General features: G+C 40.0%; 1 protein-coding gene across 2 annotated transcripts in view; it reads left to right on the top strand.

Annotated features, from left to right (window-relative positions):
- Positions 1–17,633, top strand: part of rnf144aa (ring finger protein 144aa) — an 80,775-nt gene extending 63,142 nt beyond the window's left edge. For both annotated transcript variants that reach the window (XM_061895884.1, XM_061895883.1), the window contains one exon: positions 12,022–17,633. In XM_061895884.1, the coding sequence (XP_061751868.1) occupies positions 12,022–12,153 (132 nt within the window). In that variant the 3' untranslated portion in view covers positions 12,154–17,633. The remainder of the gene's footprint in view (positions 1–12,021) is intronic.
- The last annotated feature ends 5,850 nt before the right edge of the window (positions 17,634–23,483 follow it).

Raw genomic sequence — 23,483 nt, 5'->3', positions numbered from 1 at the left:
GCACACCTATCAATCAATCAATCAATGTTTATTTATATAGCCCCAAATCACAAATGTCTCAAAGGACTGCACAAATCATTACGACTACAACATCCTCGGAAGAACCCACAAAAGGGCAAGGAAAACTCACACCCAGTGGGGAGGGAGAATTCACATCCAGTGGGACGCCAGTGAGAAGGCTGGCTATGAGAAACCTTGGAGAGGACCTCAGATGTGGGCAACCCCCCCCCCCCCCCTCTAGGGGACCAAAAGCAATGGATGTCGAGCGGGTCTAACATGATGCTGCGAAAGTTCAATCCATAGTGGCTCCAACACAGCCCCGAGAGTTCAGTCCAAAGCGGATCCAAGACAGCAGTTTTGGACAGTTTTTCTCATTCCTCTCAAGTTCCATCAGGTTGGATGGGAAGCATTGGTTTTCATCCAGAATGTCTCTGTACGTTGCTGCATTCATCTTAGTCTAGTCAGGGTGGTGACCAAAAACCTGATGGCCACTCAGAGCTACAGCATTCCTCTGTGGAGAAAGGAGACCCTTCAAGAAGGACAACCTGCAGCAAACCACTAATCAGGCCTGTATGGTGTAGTGGCCAGATGGAAGCCATTTTTTGATAAAACGTTTTCCACAATGCTCATGAAAGACTCTCAGACCATGAGAAACAAAAACACATGGTCAACAGGAAGTGCCTTGATCAACAAGATTATGACTCGAAACTGCTCATCATGCGACATCCGCGCTTTGATGACGATTTGCGGCTGACCTGCTTGCTGCAGTCTCTGGCGTTTGGGGGTCTTTTGTTGCCACCCGAATCACTTCGTACAACCCAAGCAGGCACATCATCATGGATGAGCAACTTTTTTCGACTAAGACTCACTGCTGTTTCATTACAACGTAACCTGACAAGTTTGGCATCAAGTTCTGGGTGGCAGGTGACCTGAAATCCACGTACAGTATGTGTGCGACATCAACCCTTATCTTGGCAAAGACTATGTGAAGATGTGCTGATGAAGCTTATCGACCTGTTCATGGACAAAGGAAGAATGTTTGTTTTACTTCATTGTCACTCGCGCAACAACTGCTCAGACTAGAGACCCCCCTCTCAGTCAATTAGATTTGCTGGGAGCTTCCAGATTCTGCAAAAAGACTTCGGACCACGGGGAATTCAGCACACAGGTGTTTTCATCCTCTGGTGCCACACTGACTGTTTATGCGACCAAACGGAGGAAGTCAGTCTGCATCCTCAGCATCATGCACAGTGTGGTGGACACTGCTCCTGTCCAAAGGCAAAACCTAGGAACTCACTTCTAGCTGATTTTGAGAAAACAAAGGAAAACCAATCTATCTTGATGCTGTCTTACAAAGATCTACAAAGTCATCAAACGTATAGATGTTCTCTTGAGCTTTCATTTTCTTGCCGATTGAGCCATGGATTGAATCTGCTCTCATGAACGTGTGCCCTTTCTCCAGATATTTTATCACCATCTCGGGTGGGCCCCATTCTGCGTTTGCACATTGGGCAAGAGCTGTGTACAGCGTCCAGTTTTTATTTTGACCTCCACAGTTATCTGCCCAAAAGAGTATGCAAGGGGAAGAATCAAGAACAATACATTTAATGAAAGTGCTTGCAACGTCCTGGGCCAATCTTCCAAATATCCCTTCGTGCCATAATATCACATAATCAGGTTGACCGTCGGCTCCCATTCGTGCAAATGTCTCATTAAAGACTATAAGGCGACTGACAAAGAAGCTCCGATTGGTCCCTTGAGATACTAGGTTTTTCTGTTGTATCTACGCGGTTATGTGGTAGTTGCTAGGTCCTGCCATGCGCGTAACAACTTACTTACGGAACAAATTACAAGATCGCATACACTAATGTAAAGCATATCACCTAGGAACTCCAAAATTATTATCAGCTCAGTTTTGACCAAAATTTAGTTACTGGGTTTTGCCTTTGGACGGGAGACTGGTGATACCCAGAAAAAAAAAGCCTACCACAATGACCATAACAGCATGAAATACAGGAGGGAGGTCTTGGACCAAGTTGTGCAAAAGTACCTTGCGTGTGTGTTCAGGAACACGGCGTTGGCCAGTCGCTGTGTTGTACAATATGGATAGATAGACAGATCTTTATTGTCATTGCACAAGTACAAAGGAATTTCATTTTCGGCAAAGTCCCGCTAAGAGCAGACATACGTTACAGGGGGGCACAGGACAAGACCGCCAACTGATCAGCCACTTGCGGCGCTCCTTAAAAAGGTGAGGAAAGGGTGACATTGGGAGAGGGGGGGAAGTAAAAAAAAAAAAATCTCTCTAAGGCTAGACATTTAGGAGGGTTCCAGACTGAGTCCAAGGAAAAAAACCTCCATAGCAAAGCACATATACATATTACGACATACATCTCGAGATATCTAGCAACAGAGGGAAGGTAGTTCAAGGTCATGGTGGTAGGCCGCAGCTCTCAGGGGCTGACCGTCCATTCATCACCCCTATTGGATTTGCGTCGAGGTCGTTGGTTTGGGGGGGGGTGTATGTGTGGCGTATATTTTTGTGGATGTGTGTGTGTGTAAGCCCATAGTGTGTCTCAGTTCCGTGGCCTTGATGAATTGTGCAGTCGCTAGTCCAAAGTCAACAACAACAGGTGTGTGTCCATGAGAGACAAGAAGGGAGTTTGTTGTGTCTTCGCTGCGCTGTCCTTCGGGAGAGTCTCGAAGCCAGGGAAACAATCCAAGTTTAAATGATTTTGTATGCGGGTGAAAATAAAATTTGCTTTTCACCCTAAATTGTCTATGACTGGTCCTCAAAATTGCGGGGTAGACAGTCCGATGTAATCCACTGTTCTTCCCGCATCCTCCAATCATTTGTGGCTGCTTTGGGGTACTTTGAAGACTGCCAGCAACTTCCAATTTGTCAACAAACCAGAGCAACGCTTACTCCCATTAGCAGATGTCCTGTTGTCATAAGTCCGATTAGCTGGATATCTTCACGTTTTCGACAGGAAAGGGTCGCCAGGCACGCGACCCTCCTTCTTCTACCAAAAGTCCGTCGTGTGTCCAGCAACAACCGCTTCGTCCTGACAGCAGGTTCCCCCAAACCCAAGATCTTGTCAATTTTGTTGAGGCCAGTTAAATAGTTCCAATGTTTAGATTTGGAGAGCAGTGCAAAAAGAGGCAACAAGAAAGTTAAGACAAGACAAAGAAGCAAGCAGGAGCGATAAGGGAGAGGAAAGGGGAGCATCCACCCTCCATGAGTGCCAGAGAGAAAAGATGATTGTCATTGCAGCGCTGAATGCACATGAGCTTAATCAGGCATGTACTGGGTTCAAGGAGCGAGATAAGTGGAATTCTTGGTGGCGCTTGCAAGTGAGCTTGCACAGTCTCATATAGCAGCCAAAGAGGAGAATAAGGAAAACCTTCAGCAACAACCACTCTCACACCTGACACAGGGAAAAGGGCATTGTGCCAGGTGTCGTGTTGCTGCAAAAAAAAAACATGCCGCTCTGCGCTGTGTTTATTGTAACAAGTTTACATGTCGCAAATGCAGAAAGGAGATGCTGGAAAGGAGATCAATCTATCAATCAATGTTTACTTATATAGCCCTAAATCACTAGTGTCTCAAAGGGCTGCAAAAACCACAACACAAACCACTATGACATCCTCGGTAGGCCCACATAAGGGCAAGGAAAACTCACACCCAGTGGGATGTCGGTGACAATGATGACTATGAGAACCTTGGAGAGGACGAAAGCAATGGATGTCGAGCGGGTCTAACATGATACTGTGAAAGTTCAATCCATAATGGATCCAACACAGCCGCGAGAGTCCAGTCCAAAGCGGATCCAACACAGCAGCGAGAGTCCCGTTCACAGCAGAGCCAGCAGGAAACCATCCCAAGCGGAGGCGGATCAGCAGTGCAGGGATGTCCCAAGCCGATACACAGGCAAGTGGTCCATCCTGGGTCCCGACTCTGGACAAGCGGACCATCCTGGGTCCCGACTCTGGACAGACAGTACGTCATCCATGGCCACCAGATCGGAGATGCTGTGGCAGTGCCAAGTATGTCCTGACAATCTCTAAGCAATAAGTTGCACCAAGGTGCAAACATAAACTGTGTTAACCTCTAAATACAACTACTATAATGATAATAATAATAAAAAAATAAAATAATAATAATACAAAACTGTATTTATATATAGCACCTTTGATACAGAATCGCAGCTCAATGTGCTTCACGGCAGGAACAGACATAATTAAGTAAAAACATGATAAAAAGATGTATAGAAAATGGAAAATAAATTATAACAAATAAAAATAAACATAAAAGCATAGTAGAAAAAAAAACTACTACTTTTTGTAGTGATCACAGAAGTAAAAATACCATTATTAATTTTTAAACACATAATGAAGTGATCATTTTATGCATGAGGTGAAAAAATATATATTTTTTTACATTATATACATGAGAAAAAAATATACATATGGTTTATTGCAACATGAGCAACCTCACTCTTGTTACATTCCAATACACTTATTTGTGTAGCTCCTGTATGGGAAGACACGAAGCAGGTTGTACTACCTCAGGAGACTGACCAGATATCTAGATCCCTAGATTGATTCTTGTAAAATTATATTCATCACATTGTTTACTTTCGCACGTCCATTAAATATATGATTCATGTATGATGGCTCAGGTGTGATTCACTAGTAAAATAGTCTAACAGCTGCTGATGGTGAGGCAAGCAAAGTTTACTCTTAAAAGAAATGTGGCAATAGCCTACCTTGGAACACAGGGTAAGAATGGGGGAGGGAGGGGGGGTCTTAAATGGTGGCATTGTGTGTGTGTGTGTGTGTGTGGACAAGGATGAGGATGGTGGGATATATCCTGGATAAGTATCAGGGTATCCTTAAAAAGTCTTAAATTCATGTATCTAAAAATAAGGCCTTAAAAAGTATTACATTTGTTAAAAATTCCTAAGATGGTCTTAAATTCAGTACTCAATGGTCTTAAATTGTCAGGCCAGTTTTTTTTTTTGGGGGGCGGGCACGTCTTTGAGTAAAAGTTACGGCGCGTCTTTGAGTAAAAGTGAGTGATTTCAGTGTCAGTCGTGCACATAGTCGGGTCGCGCGCAGACTCCTTCCTTTCTTCCTCGCGTCCCGCCTTTCAGTCAGCATGGGGAAATGCAAGTTTTGCGAGCGTTGGCTGGAGGACAGCCGGTTTAAAAGCTGGTTTAAGCCTGTTGCCAATCCCGAGGAGGCTAGGTGCATACTTTGTAAGAGGGATTTCAAACTTGGCACCATGGGAATTAGAGCGGTCGAATCGCACATGCAGTGCAGTACGCATAAAATCGCGGGAGAGAGCCAAAAACAAACACCGGGCATCTCTCAGTTCTGCGTGGGTCCAGCGCCCCCCCAGCTAGCAACAACTGCCGCTAGCAGCACTCACCTGACACTAATCTTGGGCGGGACAGCAACATTAAAATCCGAGGTGTTATGGATCTTGCACACTGTGGTGAAACATCAATCCTACACCTCAAATGACGGGATTGGCTATCTTTTTCGTGTGATGTTTCCTGATTCTCAGGTTGCTAATACATTTTCCTGCGGAAAGGATAAAACAGCATATATTACGAGACACGGGTTAGCACCTCACATCCAAAACCTGCTCTTCGACCAAGGCAACGGGTCTCGGTATCGGTATTTTTACCCTCACCTCGGTTATTATGTTTTTACTGACGTTGGTGTTGGTTTGTTTGTTTGTTTTGGATGTCAAACTTTTTGGATCTCAAGATTTTTGATAAGCTGTTTGGCAGAGTGGTGCTTACCAGATTTTTTTATTAATAAACATACAAAAAGTAAACTTGACTGATTGTCATTGAGTTTGTTGTATTATTTTTTTCGGTCTTAAATTTCATTCAAGGCGGCATTAAAAAGGTCTTAAAAAGTCTTAAATTTGACTTGCTGAAACCTGCAGATACCCTGAGTATAAAAGTGTAGAAGGGGCCTGAGGTCTTTGTGTCCCTCTCCCAATCCCACAGCTGAGTAGAGAGTAATGGCCTCACTTACATAACAATGCTGACAAACTGGGCTTTTCACTCCCGCCATTTGGCATCACCTTGGTAGTTCTAGTGTTAAAGCTGGGGTGCTTGAATCTTGTATTACCAGACACAATTCAAACTGCAAAAATCCCACCCCCCACTCTGCGCTGACGGTCCCTCCCAGTCTCCACCTCTCTGAAAGTGCACAAATCGAGCACGAGAGCTGTACGTGCACACGTATAGGTTGTTGACAGTCTGAAGTTGCATTGAACGATCCCCTCTTTTGTATTTTGTTGCAGACTATCGGTAACACACGTCGTAAAAGGATACACACAAAATATGGGAAAATGGAACATTACATGACCTGTCTAGAAGTTACACATCTACTTGCACAGTCAATGTTAGTTCAAGACTGGACCACAATGCCCTCCATCTTGAATACTCCGGACCAATATTTATTTTGGTTTTAGCTCTTTTTTGTTTTTTTTTTAGGCATACAGCGTCTTTATTTTTTTCCTCTAAATTCCTCTTTTTAGGTTTTTAGCGTTATATGCTGTGAATGCAAGCGCAGGTATTGCGATCTTTACAGGTGGATGTTCGGCAGCAATGCTTTACTGCAAACAAGTTTGCACCGTGCACGCTCTTCACTAAATATCGCATCAGCCAATGACTAGGCTACTTTGTGGGATCTACTCACCCCTCCTTTGTCCAAATCTTTTGGTTGGATCAGAGGTGTTGACAATATAATTTGTCTTCCGGGGTTTTATTTACTAAAATTCCTAATTATTTGGCACTTCCTCCTCCCAGGACCAACCTCCTCAAACATACAGTCCTGTATAGATTTATATCATTCTGGAATATATTGCCATCACACATGAATCTCTCACAAAGTAAATTGTCATTCATGAAGAGACACCTATTTTTGATACTGGTTTTAACTAGCTTTTTTATCTTATGTTGTATTTTTCCATTGTATAATGTTTGGTAATGCATGTATTCTTTGTATTTTAATTTTGTATGCTCCTATATGGACCCCAAGAAGACTAGCTGTCGCCACGGCATCAGCTAATGGGGATCCATTAAATAAACAAACAGCACGCAGACGTACGATTTTTACAGAAATTATTACGGTTGCAATATACTGTATGATTTTTTTTGTTTTCGTTAAAGAATATAACTTAAATACCCCAGCTTTAATACCATCTGTCTGCGTTTGAAATGTGTTGGGGAAGAAATGTGTTTAACATTGTAAAGACGAGCCTAAAAAACAGTATGGCTACTTGTTCGCAAATATCAGAAAATATTATTAAAGAACAATTTTTTTAGTAGATAACTGTTTTTTATGCAGGTTAATTTGTGTCTTTGCTATGAAAGCTAATTTTGTAACACTGATTTTAGGTAACTGAATGTTTTGCTTTTGAATTTCATGAACTGATTTTTTTTTTTTACATCAAAGTATGCTGACAATTTCAGTAAAAAAAAAAAAATAGTGGCAAAATGTGTTTAAAAATTTCAGTGCTGAAAAATGTTCTGCTTTAAAACACAACATCCACTATCGGTAAATTGAGACTGATCCTGTCTCAGAACCAGCCAATGAGGTGTCAAGTTTGAAGTCATATGACACGGGTCTTGCAAAAAAAGCATACAAAAAACAGTTACCTGCATATGCTACCTGGGTGTAATACAACATAATAAACATTTCAATGCAGCCTGCTGGATGTGTCCAAACTATAGAAAATGATTCCAATGATTATAATCTGCACTTTTTAGTGACAAACAGATTATTACAGTAACCATAGGTTATGTCACAGCAGCTCTCATGCATACCAGGCATGAAGCAGAGTGGGCAGGGCTTGTTTACACAGCAACAAGCCTAGACCTGAGTGTCAGACTGAGGCAGAGTTTTACAACAAAGTTCTGCAGAAAAGTGATATATTGAATATGTGGATGGCTTTTTTACCCTTTTCATTTGTTTTGCTGAGTTTGTTACAGCTTAGTCATTCTTGCGCGATTATAAAAGATGTTGACCAACGAGGTGGTCTGCAGTCGAGGAGCAACGTTCATATATTCTCAATATTCAGTGTTTTGTTGTCCACAGTTATTGTAAAATACACATTCTATATTTTCTGAGTGTCTTATTCAGTAAAAAACTAAAATGTCATTCCTTTTTTGAGATGGTCTGTTGTATAAAGTTTATAGTATCAGTCATTATTGTGTGAATGTATCATTATGTGATCAGCTTTCTCCTTTGTTGCGGAATCTTGGGATTTGTTCATTAATGCAAAGCAGCCTCCACTGTTTATGAAGTGTTCTTAAAAAAGTGATCCAAGCACCTGGCCTTGTGACATGTAGTTCTGCATAACCTGCCTCATTTATTAAGACCCTTGTCACTTGACTACAAACTTGACCTCAGCCGCTGGTTCTGAGACAGGATCGATTGCTCCAGTCTTAATTTACCAAAAGTAGGTCTTGCCAAGCAGCAATTTTTTCTGCTCTGACTTTCAAAACACATGTCTTTTGTTTCCGAGTTATTTTTTTACTTGAATTGTCACCATAGTTTGATTGAAAATTCAGTTCACAAAATTCAAATGCAAAACATTTACTTACAAACGTTTAGTGTTAAAAAAAGGTTTCATGGTAAAATACACAAATGAACCCCCATAGTTTTCTCCACAATCAGGGTTCAAATTAATCTGTCAAGAAATAATTGCAAATTTGGCACAATACTACTGATAAAAAGGGCTTCACGGTGGAAGAGGGGTTAGTGTGTCTGCCTCACAATACGAAGTTCCTGAGAAGTCAGGCTTCAATCCCGGGCTCGGAATCTTTCTGTGTGGAGTTTGCATGTCCTCTTCGTGAATGCGTGGGTTCCCTCCGGGCACTCCGGCTTCCTCCCACTTCCAAAGACCTGCACCTGCGGATAGGTTGATTGGTAACACTAAATTGGCCCTAGTGTGTGAATGAGAGTGTGAATGTTGTCTGTCTATCTGTGTTGGCCCTGCGATGAGGTGGCGACTTGTCCCGGGTGTATACCGCCTCCTGCCCGATTGTAGCTGAGCTAGGCACCAGCGCCCCCCGTGACTTCAAAAGGAATAAGCGGTAGAAAATGGATGAATGGATACTGATAAATCCATTATTTCAGGGTACTCCGGCTTCCTCCCACTTCCAAAGACATGCTTTTAACCAGCTAACAAAGCTAAAATGCTGTTTAATCTGTGTGTTTCAATTGCCACACCCTCAAAATATTGGGCTTCACTGACTCACTAACCGTCTAAAAAAGTTTAAAATTTGATTTTATGTGTTATATACTGTATATTACACATATTTTGGCGTTTAGCTCAAATGTTATGGTTAACCCTCTAAAAAATCTTAATAACAAACTATCTCTCCCATCAATTCGATTTCAACATACTGTATAGGCAGTTTGTCCATATATTGATACTTAAAATTTTAAACATAATTGTATGACAACATTTTTTAAATCAACATTTTAATCAGACAAAAACAATAAAAATATACATATTTTAATTATTTACTTTTATTAAGAAATAAAGTGAATAGTGCAAAATAAGTAGACATAAGCAAAAACTATTGTGGTCTGATTTAAATCCGTTTCCTCTTGAAAATTGTTATCAATAACAAATAGACGATTTAGCTAAAAGAAAAAAAATCTATCTAATCACTGTAGAGTCAACCCTACTCTATACTATACTTGGTATTGTTACTGTCAATATCCTATTGATTCGCCCACTTTTGTTTACATTCAGGAGGTCTAGCTTTTTTTATTTATTTGTATTTTTTTTTTAATCAATCCAACAATACAATACACAACAATACCATAGTAGTGCAATTCCAATTCCAAAACCAAACCCGACCCAGCAACATTCAGAATAGCAATAAACAGAGCAATTGAGAGGACGCATAAACATGACACAACACAATCCAAAAGCAGTCAGACAAAAATGAATGTCCTGGTAATATTTACTGATTGTAAAAAATAACAAATAGAAGATTTAGCTATGATAAAAAATATCAGTCTGATCACTGTAGACGACCCTATAGTAATACTATACTTGGTATCGTTACCTATTGATTCGCCCACTTTTGTTTACATTCAGGAGGTCTAGGTTAGTTTCTAGCATGGCTTTGGCGTGTAGTCTAGCATTTTTAGCAAGTCCTCGTCCTCCAGTGATAATGTTGCTTATAAGGAACTTAGTTTATTAGTAGTGAAGATGCTACATTGGGTTGATGCGTCTGTCAGCTTGTCGCTGTTAAATTTGAGGTACACATCGAGACTGTGTCATGAACACGCATTATCACAATGTGACGATAATATTTAAAGCTCTGTCGTCGGCCAAATGTATACCGTCTATATTAGGGATGTCCCGATCCAGGTTTTTGCACTTCCGATCCGATGCCAATACTGGCCTATCCGAGCATGTATTAAAGTTATTTAGCCTACTTAGTTGTCAGATTCATGTTGAAAATGGTTTTAGTACTCTTGATAACAACTAGCCCGCTGAATTAGGTGAGTCTGAATAATACACAATGGTTGGTATTCAAGGATAAACACAAAATAGAAAAAATTATACATGACAAACAGAAATGGCATCATTAAACAGTAAAAAAGTGAACAGTATAAACTGCAAATAATGCTGTAAACATTATTCTAAAAAAAGCAAAACACACAAATAACCTGAGTGGGATAAAATGTCTATAACTCAACATCAATACTTGCTCTTGAACAAGTGTAAACTTAAAAAAAAAAATATCTACACACTCCTTTCAATTGTTTGCCCCCTCTTCAATTGTTTGCCCCAGTCATAGAGGGCAAACAATTGAAGTCCAAGCATAATGGGGAGATTATTTCGAACAAAGACGAGCACTTGAAGATGGTCAGGTGTCAGCCTGCTCCTGTTTTCATCAATGATGAGTGCTAAAAAGCCTCGCACTCTCAAGAGTCAATAAAATGTCTTACCACTTTACCACCACTCTTGACTTTATTGTGGCATGTTTTACACTCCACCTCTTCATCTTTTTCGTTTTGTAAGGTAAAATAACCCCACACAGCTGACATTTTTACTGTAACTTTTAATTCACATGGCCATCTTAATGGTTAGAACACAGACCTGTGAATGTGCTGAAGGTGTGCTGGAAAATGCGAAACGGAGCGTAGGGAGCAGCAGAAGAGTGGACTGTATTATTTAAAGACGTGTGTTGGAAAACACGGACTGTTTTTAAAAAAAACTGGATCTGGAACGGCATTTTCCCATGCCTTGCCGATACGCATTTTTTGGCAAATATCGGCGGCCGATCTGATCCAAATATCGGATCGTTACAGCCCTAGTCTATATCACGGAACCCGATGTAGCTCCAAATGTACGTACCGTATTTTTCGGACTATAAGTTGTTTTCATAGTTTGGCCGGGGGTGCGACTTATACTCAGGAGCGACTTATGTGTGAAATTATTAACACATTAACGTAAAATATCAAATAATATTATTTAGCTCATTCACGTAAGAGACTAGACGTTTAAGATTTCATGGGATTTAGCGATTAGGAGTGACAGATTGTTTGATAAACGTGTAGCACGTTCTATATGTTATTGTTATTTGAATGAGTCTTACCATAATATGTTACGTTAACATACCAGGCACCTTCTCAGTTGGTTATTTATGCGTCATATAACGTACACTTATTCAGCCTGTTGTTCACTATTCTTTATTTTAAATTGCCTTTCAAATGTCTATTCTTGGTGTTGGGTTTTATCAAATAAATATCCCCAAAAAATGCAACTTATACTCCAGTGCGACTTATATATGTTTTTTCCCTTCTTTATTATGCATTTTCGGCCGGTGCGACTTATACTCCAGAGCGACTTATACTCCGAAGAATACGGTATCTGTGGCCGTTCTGCCCCAAATACTGAATGGATGGAAAAAACTGATGTTGTCAAATAACAGTATATATTTTCTGTTTGTTATCTTCTCGCAGGTTGTGGGTATCTTTGCAGGGTTCGGCCTGCTCCTGCTGGTCGCCTCCCCCTTCCTCCTCCTGGCCACGCCCATCGTCCTGTGCTGCAAGTGCAAGTGCAGTAAAGGCGACGACGACCCCTTGCCCACTTAAAAGGCCGTCGATACGGAAAGCCACTCAGAAAAGGATGGTGGTCATCACATTGTTGTTCCCTTCCTCTCTCTTTTTTTACACCCCTCCCGCTTTGAGCGCTTTTTTTTCCGGGTCAATCCTGCACGACGGCTGCTTTGGGATCCATTGCTCTGCATGGTAGATAAGCAGTGTGGCCCGAAAAGACCGTTGTTTTTAGGGAGGAAGTCGGCGCTGCTTTGAGCGTCCTGTTGCTTTTGCGAGATACTTTCTCTCCCGCCGACCGCCGCCATGTAGCGCTACAGGATCAGTCCTTTAGCATCACAGCTGCAACGCGTTTGGTGGTGACTCGATATGTGCACACTACAGACTGAGATAGACACTACCCTCTCTTGATGATGTCACGGTTTTATAACCTCGCGCTTTTAAATGGAAGTACTGTCTGTCTTGTACTTTTTTCGGAAACCTTCATTTATTTAAAGGGAGGACGCCCGCTTTGAGGGCGTTGCCCTTTAAAATACAGCAAAGCCAATCAGAGGACCTTTCTTGTTGTTGTGTCTCTCAATGAGATCCTTTAATACACCGCCTACTCCAAAGTAGCCAAAATAGAAACAAATAGCCTTAAAAATTGAGAATAGCCAAAAGCAGGCGTTTCCCTCCTGAGTGTCCAAATAAATCATCCCAGGGAAAATACGTACAAAAAAGCCCTGATGATTCTATGATGTCATCCATATTTCACTCGGCTAATAGCCAAACGAAAACGATGTTAGCTCACATTAACGTCATCGCTCTCGAAGACGTAACAAATTGCAAACTTGCATATGTCAGTGGTCCAAAGTTGTGTCCGTGTTTAGTTTTTTGTTGGTCGTTACCCAACCTCCAGCAACAAGCAGCTACTCCCTTAATGCGGGAGCAACAGAAAAGAGCCTGTATAGATGTTGATATTAACGAATGTTTTTGGGGCACGTTGCTATAAAGCTGCTCTGATATATATACAGTATATATGTATATCACTTTATCTATGCAAGTTTGTACATTCTCCTCGTGTAAAAAAACAATGTGCGCCAACAACTGGCTTATAACAACTAAAAAAAGCTGCAGAATGTCAATCGTACAATTGCATATCATGGGGATTTAACCAAATGTATGTATTTCTTCAAATAGTGGCCTCCTGAGAGGGGTTGTCGAAATTTATTTTCCTATGACTGCAGATTAGACGTGGCATCTGTAAAAATGGCATTTACCGTTGGGGTTTTGCTAAACGTTTCACGTGAAATTATATGTGAGGGGAAAAAATGTATAAAATGAAGATGCCAATTGGAACTCAACCCATAAAAGCCTTTTTAAAAGCAATCTAAATCTACCGAAATGTGCTTTCTTGCGGCTAAGATAAAATATTGCATCCGGAAAGTACTTTACAGTCTTATTCCAAAATGGCTTTTTTTTTTAATTGATTACAAATAAATAAATAAAAATCAAAAATAGATAAGTATTCACAGCCTTTGCTTAATAATTTGCTGATGCACCTTTGGGAGCAATTACAGTCTCTATGTAGGATGTACATCCTGAAAAGCAACATTTCCCATCCAACCTGATAGAGCTTGAGCTGCAAAGAGGAATGGGCGAAACTGCCCAACGATAAGTGTGCCAAGCTTGTGGCATCGTATTCAAAAAGAATTGAGGCTGTAATTGCTGCCTAAGGTGCATCAACAAAGTATTGAGAAAAGGGTGTGTTTTTTTATTTTTAATGTCTATGAATGTTGTCGTTCATCCAGGTCATTGTCATCTCAGGGCATTCAATAGATCGCAACTGGACTGTTTGATTTGTCTTTGAAGACGTTTCGCCGCTCATCCGAGTAGGCTTTATCAGTTTGTGCTCATAGACTTAGATTAGTCAGATCTAGTCCAATGTTGAAATGTACACCTCATTTATTTATTTTACAAATAGATTCCTTAACTATAAGATGCCACGTATTTAAATTTGATTAAAAAAGAAAGCTCCCCCGGCCACTAAATGAGGAAATACCTAATTTATAATATTGTTTTTTCTCAGATTTTTTTCATTGTCTCCAGAAATAAGCAGTTGTAGTCCCAGCAAAGTGATCCAACCAACCTAAAGCAAGACCTGTATTGAATGTAAAATCATCTTAACCGGAGGACAAATCAAAAAGTGTATTCAATTTGAATAAAATCCAATGAGATGTTTGGTTAAGTACAGGACAAAGGTAATTTTAGTACCAAAGTAAGGAGTCTACCTTAAATTCTGTACTACAAGCCACTATTTTTTCCTACGCTTTGAGCCCTGTGGCTTATAAAAAGGTGCAGCTAATTTATAGATTATTTGCAGACAACCAAACTGCAGTTAGTGCCCAAAAAAAACAAAACAAGCAACAGCACTGAAAAGGTGTATTATTTTTTTGTGCTATGGAGGAATCTTTCGGACGAGTCCGCTCACGGCAGGTGCTGCAGTGCCCTTTTTTATTACCGCTTTCAACCAGAAGCAAATTTACCATTCTGTCTTTTAGCCATCCGTAGCGTTTTTACTCGTATGGCTTCTTCATTCATCACTCCAAGCAACGTTTGTAAGTTTTACAATAAAACTAAAACTATTCATATTTACTAAACTGTCCAATGTGTGATGTCCATAGAAGTGTAGTATTTGCTAATATGCTAACACTTGTACACGTGTCTGTGTTAGTATTATTAACTAACAACGGCATTCTTTTTGTATTGTTTAAGTTTCACAATTTCCTCTTTCAATTCACCAAAACGTCAACGTCGAGTTATTGAGTTTGTTTAGCTGATTGGAGAGCTAGCTTCAGCTTATAGTCGGTCCATGACTTTGACGTCTGTTTTGTTTGATTATCCGTTTTACTGCCATTTTTCAACCACCGTTTGGAAACAATCACGGTATGTAAATAAACATTTTCAAAATCTTTCATTTTACATTTTTTTTTAAAAAACATTCAAATATAACTTTAGTGTAACACTTTTGTGCGTGGCTGCACTTGTGTTTTTAAAATCTTTAAAACCGTACTGAAAAATGTTCAACTTATTTTTCCTGATTTGGAGTATCAATCAATCAATCAATCAATGTTTATTTATATAGCCCTAAATCACATGTGTCTCAAAGGGCTGCACAAACCCCCATGACATCCTCGGTAGAGCACACATAAGTGCAAAGAAAAACTCACACTCAATGGGACGTCGGTGACAGTGACAATGATGACTATGGGAAACCTTGGAGACGACCGCATATGTGGGCAACACCCCCCCCAGGGGACCAAAAGCAATGGATGTCGAGCAGACTATGACTCACATTTTTTTAAATAGCAATCAATACTTTGCTGGGACTAAACACTGTTCACAAATTCTGTGTAAAATATAGTTTCAGGATGGACTATTTACAGTTGTGGTCAAAAGATTACAGACACTTGTAAAGAACATAATGTCATGGCTGTCTTGGGTTTCCAATCATTTCTACGACTCTTTGTGATAGAGTGATTGGAGCACATACTTGTTGGTCACAAAAAACATTCATGAAGTTTGGTTCTATTATACATTTATTATGGGTCTACTGAAAACGTGACCAAATCTGCGGGGTCAAAAGTATACATACAGCAATGTGAATATTTGCTTACACGTCCCTTGGCAAGTTTCACTGCAATAAGGCGCTTTTGGTAGCCATCCACAAGCTTCTGGTTGAATTTTTGACCACTCCTCTTGACAAAATTGGTGCAGTTCAGCTAAATGTATTGGTTTTCTGACATGGACTTGTTTCTTCAGCATTGTCCACACGTTTAAGTCAGGACTTTGGGAAGGCCATTCTAAAACCTTAATTCTAGCCTGATTTAGCCATTCCTTTACTACTTTTGCCGTGTGCTTGGCGTCATTGTCCTGTTGGAACACCCAACTGTGCCAAGACCCAACCTCCGGGCTGATAATTTTAGGTTGTCCTGAGGAATTTGGAGGTAATCCTTCTTTTTCATTGTCTCATTTACTCTCTGTAAAGCACCAGTTCCATTGGCAGTAAAACAGGCCCAGGGTATAATAACACCACCATGCTTTACGGTAGGATGGTGTTTCTGGGATTAAAGGCCTCACCTTTTCTCCTCCAAACAGCTCAATTTTTGTTTCATCCGACCACCGAACTTTCCTCCAGAATTACATTATGTTCTTTACAAGTATATTTAAACTTTTTACCATGACTGTATATTCGATCCATCGCTGATACAGCAGCTTTTATGACCAGACACATAACTCAAGTTACATTATTGCACTATTTACCTTGTTCATTTCTATTCTGGTTGAGTTTCTGTAGCATTTTTAAAGTGATACATTTACCAAAAAGAGCATGACGAAAAGTAGATATCTAAGCTTAAAAGTAGCTCCAACATCTGCAGATGCTTTTTTGTCCTCACTAAACGGTTCTTTCTTCATGTTAGTAGCCTTAAGTTTGGAGTATCTTATAGTTCTTTTTACTCGCCCATGAATAAGCATGATTAAACTAAATTTGCCGCATTTTTTCAACCCTAAAATTGTGTTTGTATTCCCCTAAAGGTAAGTAAGTTCCTTATATTTAATTTTTTTAATGACAATTGTGCCAAGCAAATTTCCTATAGAAAGAGGGCGGGTGTTGTCTACTGTATGTGCATTTTGACCATGTATTTGTAATGTAATAGCAGTTTTTACAGGGTGGGGAATATGTCCTAATGCTTCTTTATTGTGAGCTCTGCACTGTATTTGGGTTTTCATTGGTTATGTTGTTAATATTGAGCTGTCATTTGTGTAGTGCCTGGTGTTTCATGGCGATTTCAAAAGATACACTTGTACATGTTTTGTTTTGCTTTAACTTTACATATCAGGGTTTAGAAGAATAACAAAAAACAAACAAACAAGAATGTCTCATTTATATCTTGAAGAGGCACCAAATAAAACCCTTTTTTTCCCCCTGTTGCAAGTTATTTTAATGCCACATATACAGGTTTTAACAAGATTATTTAATATGCAACACAAGTCAAAAAGGCCGAATTTCAGTCAAACTACATAGAGAGATAGATGCTGGTTAGGACTTTGCAGAAATCCGCACAGGTGTTTGATAAGTAAGGGCTTGATTCTCAAAACAAACATAAAATAAGTGATTTTTCTTTTGCCCTCGAAATGTGCATGATATAACCCCTCAAGAGATTCAGCAGCATGATTTATATGAGAAATTCTCTCATATATGTGCTTCTTTTTAAAGAATATTTTCAGCCTTATGTTGTGCAATTTTGTTGGCCCTTACCTCCACCAACCTGCCTGCCACAACATTTGTTTCATTTCATACATTTGTTTTTACTAATAATTTGTTTTGTTCTTTCTTTTTCCAGCCAAACAAAAGACGTTGTAAAATGACATATTTGTATAAGTTCTGTACAACTTGGGATCTCTCTCTCTATATATACAGTATATCTACAGTTCCACTAACACTGTGATACCAGGTATTAAATGTTGTCTTTTGTGTTCGTCGCTTCCCTTTTTTTCATATAAGTCAGCCTAATAAACCGACGCCACCATGAGACGTCGCAAAAACGAGGTTTGGCGTCCTCTAGTGGCCAACTGCGTAATTGTAACCAGTCTAAATAAACTCAAGCCGCTGCAAGAGGTAGGGTCTCCATAGTGACGTTTGGCGGCCTCTGGCGGTCAAAAGTGTAATTCAACAAGTCATTGATGCGGTACAACGGGTCGGGAACCTTTTTGGCGGAGAGCCAAATATTAAAAAAAAAAAAAATCCTTGAGAGCCATATGATATATATTTTTTAACACTGAATACAACTGAATGCATGCATTTATGATTGGTTGATTGATTGAAACTTTAATTATTATATTGCACAGTACAGTACATATTCTGTACAATTGACCACTAAATGGTAACACCCCAAAAAGTTTTTCTACTTGTTTAAGTCGGGGTCCACGTTAATTAATTTACGTAAGACCAACATTTTTACAATATGATAAATCTCTGATTCATTTTAGTAACATTGTTATTCTGAAGCTAACCAATAATAACTAAAGTACTTCTTACCATTAATGCGACTTCTTGAACAGGTGCAGTAGGAAACGGATGGATGGATTAAAATGCATGAGAATGTTTCATATTTTGAACGTTATTTTTAACACTGCGATTACCAGTGGAATTATTCATTACTTATTGTGTTAAGCAATGTCAGCTAAGATTTATCTGAGAGCCAGATGCGGTCATCAAAAGAGCCACATCTGGCTCTAGAGCCATAGGTTCCCTACCCCTGCGCTACAACTACTATCAAACCTACACTGGCTTCCTGTGCACTTAAGATGCAACTTTTAAGGTTTTACTACTGACGTATAAAATACTACACGGTCTAGCTTCATCCTATCTTGCTGATTGTATTGTACACTAAGTCCTGGCAAGAAATCTGCGTTCAAAACCTTTGGCTTATTAGTGATTCCCAGAGGCCCCAAAAAAAGTCTGCGGGCTATAGAATATTTTCTATTTGGGCTCCAGTACTCTGGAATGCCCTCCCGGTAACAGTTAGAGATGCTACCTCAGTAGAAGTATTTAAGTCCCATCTTAAAACTCATTTGTATAGCCTTTAAATAGACCCCCCCCCCCCCCTTTTAGAACAGTTGATCCGCTGTTTCTTTTCTGCTCTGCCCCCCTCTCCTGTGTGGAAAGGATATCAGATGACCCCGGGTTGGACCACTCATCTGTGCATGAGTCGGTGACGTCACTGCGCTGATGACTTGTCTCCAGTTTAAGATGATCCCTTGCTGTCCCACTATGGACTGGACTCTCACATTATTACCTAGGTCCACATGACGTCCATTGCACCGGTCATCTACCTACCTACCTACGTACCTACGTACATCTGCGTTCCTCTCCAAGGTTTCTCATTGTATCCAACTGGGTTGAGTTTTTTCTTGCCCTAATGCGGGATCTGAGCCGAGAATGTCGTGTCTTGTGCAGGCCTTTGAGACACTCGTGATTTAGGGCTATATAAATAAACTTTGATTGATTGATTGATGGGACTGTTTTGAATATTTTCTCCTTTCCTGAGACCTACAGTAGGAAGGGGTTTCATATGTTGCTATGTAGAGTGGCACTTTCCATTATTTTCAGCAGATTGCATAATAGTACATAATAAATTCTTACATGATTAAACTGTCATTCTATCTGCTGTCGGGCTTTGCCTTTGAAACCCACCTGAGCAGTCCACCAAATAATAAAGATATAAACATTAACGTACCGTATATGTGCAAACTTCTACAAAGATGACAAATAAAGCTTCTTGACAGGTAATTTAAGTGCTAACTTGATGTGGAAAACCATCTGAAATATAATAATGCAGACCTGAATGTAATTGTGTTAATAGCTGTTAAATGCATGTAAAGTATATCCTAATTTTAACTATTTAAAAGTGACTAAGCTCCATCACTTGAGTTATATAATGCATTTTTAATAGGGTTAGCACATCAGCCCTTTGTTAGAACATGATAGCGTCTGTCAGGTTCAAACACTGATGACATGTATTAAACAAGACAAGAAGAAGGAATTAAACAGAGACAGAATTCAATTTGGCTCAATTGAGGAGCGACGTCTGGGCCAGGGGTAGGAAACTTATGGTTCTAGAGCCAGATGTGGCTCTTTTAATGACTGCATCTGACTCTCGGATAAATCTTAGCTGATATCGCTAAACACGATAAGTAATGAATAATTCCGCTGGTAATCGCAGTGTTAAAAATAACCTTCAAATTATAAAACATTCTCATTCATTTTATTCAACCATCTATTTTCTATCGCACCTGTTCAAGAAGTATTATATTTATTATTGGCTAGCTTTAGAATAACAATATTATTAAAAAGAATAAGAAACTTATTATACTCTAAAAATGTTGGTCTTAAAAATGCACGTTGTAAGTGTTAAAAAATTATTATATGGCTCTCAGGGAAATACATTTTGAAATATTTGGCTTTCATGGCTCTCTCAGCCAAAAAGGTTCCCGACCCCTGGTCTGGACTGTACTCTTGTACAGTCTCACCACGCTCCTGACAAAAGATTTTATTTGGACTTTCCCTGTTTACATATTTACAGCTGTTTCTAAGGGACGCGGGCCGTAAACAGCCATCGCCTTTGATTACAAACAGTTCAAAGAAAAGGTCCCTGGAGGGGAGTCAGGTTCTGCTTCCTCTTTTCTTTGTGGAGCTTGGGTCAAGACAATATCTTTCTGTTGATTACAACACATCAATGAAACAGAACACCTTCATGTTGCTTCCCATCCTACACAGTGGAGTTTTACAAGCCTTTTTTGCTTGGTAGGATCAAAGACAGATTTTGTCTTCTCGCCGGGGAACTCATGGCAACACAAAGTTTTGTGATAACTTCGATACAATTATTATGACAGCGTCCCTTTTCCCATTTGAGCGTGCGCCGCAGCCTTTCTCTCGAGGCGTGCCAAAGGACAGGTTGTTCTCTGCCTCTCTCCTCTTTCGCCTTTTTTTTTTGGTGTCTTACTTCCTGACAGATGCTGCATTCATCGGCAGCGTTAACAAGACAGGCCTAAATGCGTGCTGCTGATATATCATCCCCTCACCAGCTGTTCTTCTGTTGAGAAGTCTGTCCTCCAATCACTGGGCTGGGGCCACAGGAAGTTGCCATCTGCGGGCTCCATGGCGACGGACTTTTGAGGAAGAAAGGACGGTCAATGATGTCATGTAAATAATGTATAATGTTTTATTATTGTTATAATTACACAAAATGTGTAAGTTACATGTCTATACCTGAAGCTTGTTCGACGTTTTTGTCAACGTGGAACCATTGTCTCGTTGTCCTTCCTACTGCAATAATTGCTGTGACACATGTCTCGTTGTATGCACTGGACACGCCTTCCTACTTCCCTTTTTTCCCCATAACGGGAAAGATAGGCATCTATGCGACGACCGAAAAGTGTCTCATTAAGAACTTCAAGTTCACTATTTCTTGTTTTGTACTATTATGTTTGTGTAGGACAGTGTTTTCTACTTTTTTTTGAGCCAAAGCACAGTTTTTTTAACAAAGAAAATCCGCAGGCACACCACAAGCAGAACATGATAAAAATGAAAATCCACCAGGTTGTCGTGCTTTATTTTGAGTTTGTTGATGTTTTCCTTTGTGTAGTGTTTTAGTTCCTGTCTTGCGCTGTTATTTTGGTGGCTTTTCCTGTTTTGTTGGTGTTTTCCTGTAGTAGCTTCACACCTTCCTTTTAGTGCTTTCGATTGATTTAAACTTTTATTAGTATATTGCACGGTACAGTACATATTCTGTACAATTGACCACTAAATGGTAACACCCGAATAAGTTTTTCAACTTGTTTAAGTCGGGGGTCCACGTTAATCAATTCATGGTATTGATTTAGGTACACTAGGCTATTGCCTGACCTGCTTTCTATTGGCAAACAAGACTATTTCAGTTGTGCGGACGCTTTCCTTCTTTGTGGGGACAGTGTTGATTGTCATGTCGTGTACGGATGTACTTTACGTACGCCGTCTCTGTTCCACACAGTGTAAGTCTTTGCTGTCGTCCAGTATTCGGATTTTGTTTACTTTGTAGCCAGTTCAGTTTTACTTTCTCTCTGCATTGCCATCCCTATGCTTCATCGCGTTTCCCTTTCCGTTTTGTTCATTTTTTTGGTTAAAGGGGAACATTATCACCAGACCTATGTAAGCGTCAATATATACCTTGATGTTGCAGAAAAAGACCATGTGTTTTTTTAACCGATTTCCGAACTCTAAAAGAGTGAATTTGGCGATTTAAACGCCTTTCAATTGTTCGCCTGTCGGAGCAATGACCTTTCACTTTACCGACGACAGCTATGCTACGACAGAGATGGCAAGAATGTGTGGATATCCTGCAACACTCAAAGCAGATGCATTTTCAACGATAAAGTCAACGAAATCACAAAGGTGAGTTTTGTTGATGTTATTGACTTATGTGGAGTATTGACACCTGTGCTAATATGACATATTTGGTCACGGCATGACTGCAAGCTAATCGATGCTAATATGCTATTTAGGCTAGCTTTATGTACATATTGCATCATTATGCCTCATTTGTAGCTATATTTGCATCCAGCCTTTCCCTCCACCCACATTTAATGCCAAACAAACACATACCAATCCTTGGTTAGAAGGCGATCGCCAAATTCGTCCGCGCTTCCTCCTGTGCCGCTGTCTGTCGTACATGGCTCAAAAGCTTCTGTTTCTTCTTTAATTTTGTTTTCGGTACCTGCTTCCACACTCCAAGCATCCGTTTCAATACATGCGTAATCTGTTGAATCGCTTATGGCGCTGAAATCCGAGTCTGAATCCGAGCTAATATCGCTATAACTTTCTGTGCTATCCGCCATGTTTGTTTCTGTCTGGTCACACAGTGACATCACAGGATAATGGACGGGTGGATATAACGACGGTTAAATCAGAGACTTTGAAGCCGTTTTTCGGGATATTGCGTGATAGGTAAAATTTTGAGAAAAAACTCTGAAAAAAAAATAAGCCACTGGGAACTGATTTTTATTGGTTTTAACCCTTCATTAATTGTGATAATGTTCCCCTTTAAAGCGTTACATACCTTTTTACCTGCACACCGTCTCCCGCTGTGCTCTGCGTATTGGGATCACGACGAACCATCCTCGACGAGTTCCGGCTTCTGTAAAGCAAGGAACTACCTGCTGCCACCTACTGATATGGAGCTCTACATAAAGCTCTAAATAGCACAGACAGTAGACAACGGCACATTATTTGTAGATTATATTTATTGATTTGCAAATAAAACATTTTGGACCAATTAGGTGAAGTTGCATAAGGGTACAGTGGTCGAAAAACACTTGTGTGTTCATTCAATTCTGCAGGGTAGTATAGTTCGGTTGGTAGAGTGGTAGTGCCAGCAACTTGAGGGTTTCAGTTTCGATCCCCGCTTCTGCCATCCAAGTCACTGCCGTTGTGTCCATGGGCAAGACCCTTTACCCACCTGCTCCAAGTGCTACCCACACTGGTTTGAATGTAACTTAGATAATGGGTTTCACTATGTAAAAGCGCTTTGAGTCAATAGAGAAGAGCGCTATATAATATAATTCACTTCACACTACACAACGCAGAGGAAAAGACCACCGGTTACACATGAGGGAGGAAGAGGGCAGATGGAGACGAAATTGTCTACAAAGGTGAATAATACAATATTTTGATACCTTATTTTTTTTATTTAAAACAGCACAGTTTGAAATGCCTTAAAAAAAGCCACACAATATGGAGTCATAAACAAAAAAAGTGCTCCTGTTATTTATTGCGGGTGTTCATGCTCGCC

This window comes from Nerophis ophidion, linkage group LG03 (assembly GCF_033978795.1).
Source record: "Nerophis ophidion isolate RoL-2023_Sa linkage group LG03, RoL_Noph_v1.0, whole genome shotgun sequence".
Classification (NCBI taxonomy): domain Eukaryota; kingdom Metazoa; phylum Chordata; class Actinopteri; order Syngnathiformes; family Syngnathidae; genus Nerophis; species Nerophis ophidion.
This window is presented reverse-complemented; position numbering and strand designations above follow the sequence as displayed.